The sequence below is a fragment of the Nicotiana tabacum genome, chromosome 8, assembly GCF_000715075.1.
Source record: "Nicotiana tabacum cultivar K326 chromosome 8, ASM71507v2, whole genome shotgun sequence".
NCBI classification, from domain to species: Eukaryota; Viridiplantae; Streptophyta; class Magnoliopsida; order Solanales; family Solanaceae; genus Nicotiana; species Nicotiana tabacum.
The window spans coordinates 140,497,855-140,499,420 of NC_134087.1; the positions used below are offsets into that span (position 1 = coordinate 140,497,855).

The window sequence follows — 1,566 nt, forward strand, 5'->3', positions numbered from 1 at the left end:
CAAAATCAATATCCGAATAACAATAGTTATGAAAGAACCACAACCCTAGAATGTGAAGTTTAGCCCCAAATAGACATGGTAGACAAACAACAAATCATATAAAGAAACATAAAAATTACTAATTTTTTTTTCTGGTAATTAAAATATTATATTAATCACCAGTGAAGTCATTACAAATCAAGCATAGCTATGCACAACTAGCTTCTCTGAGAAAACAAACAATCTAACTCCTACCTCCTATTGGTTCTTCTATCCAGCAGTCTAATTCTATATATGTAAGCTAGGCTATGGATTGTATCTTTAAAAGCTCAACTTTTGTAGTTGGTTCCTTATATCACTTGTGCCTCTAATATTACTTACACATGCTATCTCTCTAGCTATGCTCTCTTGATCTCTAGTTTCTCCTTTGAAAATTCTGTTTTTTCTTTCCTTCCATATTGCATGTAGAAACTCTGTATATGTCATTTTGATGATCTTTGCTGTAGTTGTCCTCCCTTTAGTCTTCTGCATTATCCATGTGAAGAGATTAGTCCATGCCTGTCCTAGTGGACTTTGCATTTGCAGCCATTGTAGTAGTCTGCTCCACAATCCTCTTGAAAAACTGCATTCCCCAAAGCGGTGATCCCTGCTTTCATCTGAGACTTGACACAGCACACAAAGTGATTGCACATTGATACCCCATTTGCGAAGTCTGTCTGTAGTAGAAAGTTTCCCATGACAATGCAACCATAGAGTGAAGGTAGCTTTAGGTCTGGCTCTGTTATGATATATCAACCTCCTCCATTCAACTTTAGGATGATCCCCTAGCAGTTGATTGTAGATGTATCTGATAATAGTTTTCTTCTGTACAGTAGGCCTTTGTATTTGCTTGATATCATCCCTTGCCCCCAATATCTTCTTTACTATCCAGCTTGTCTGGTTTGGTATTCTCATTTCGAAGATGTTTTGTCCTTTGATATAGTAGAGATGAATCCATTTTATCCACATTTTATCTGCCTTATGTGCAATGTCCCAGAATGTCTTTGCTGTTGCTGCTTTATACGACACTTGTATATTGGTGATGTTGTATCCTCCAGTTGCTTTAGGTAGACATACTCTTTCCCAGGCCAACATGCCTTTTTGTGATGATATTCCCTTATGACCACACATAACTTCTACAGTATGCCTCAATCAATTTGACTACCTTGACATGTAATATGAACATTTGGGCCCAATATGCTTGCATGCCAAATAATACTGATTGCACTAATTGAATTCTCCCAGCATATGACAATTTCTTGGCTGTCCAGGATGATATTTTTGTTGTGATCTTGTCTATGAGAGGTAACCATTGTACCAAAGTAAGCTTCTTTGTATCCAAAGGAATCCCCAGGTATCTGAAGAGCATCTCCCCTTGAGCATACCCTGTTCTCTGTAACAAGGTTGTTTGAATATTTGGTGTAACACCCCCAAAATATATTGCACTCATAGAGGTATTTGCCTGTAACCCTGAAGCACCAGAAAAGGTTAGAAAACATTCTTGCAATTGCTGTACAGAGTCTAAGTCACCCCTTGCAAATAGTAACA

At 37.7% G+C, this 1,566-nt stretch overlaps 1 protein-coding gene across 1 annotated transcript; it reads right to left on the minus strand.

Annotated features, from left to right (window-relative positions):
- Positions 1 to 300: 300 nt before the first annotated feature.
- On the minus strand, positions 301 to 1,113 carry LOC142163344 (uncharacterized). Its single transcript, XM_075220618.1, has one exon. The coding sequence runs from the start codon at positions 1,111 to 1,113 to the stop codon at positions 301 to 303; it is 813 nt and encodes a 270-aa protein (XP_075076719.1).
- Positions 1,114 to 1,566: the final 453 nt, after the last annotated feature.

What these genes read in the sequence shown, in the direction of transcription:
- LOC142163344 (XM_075220618.1), bottom strand. Translation starts at nt 1,113, where the DNA reads ATGTTGGCCTGGGAAAGAGTATGTCTACCTAAAGCAACTGGAGGATAC.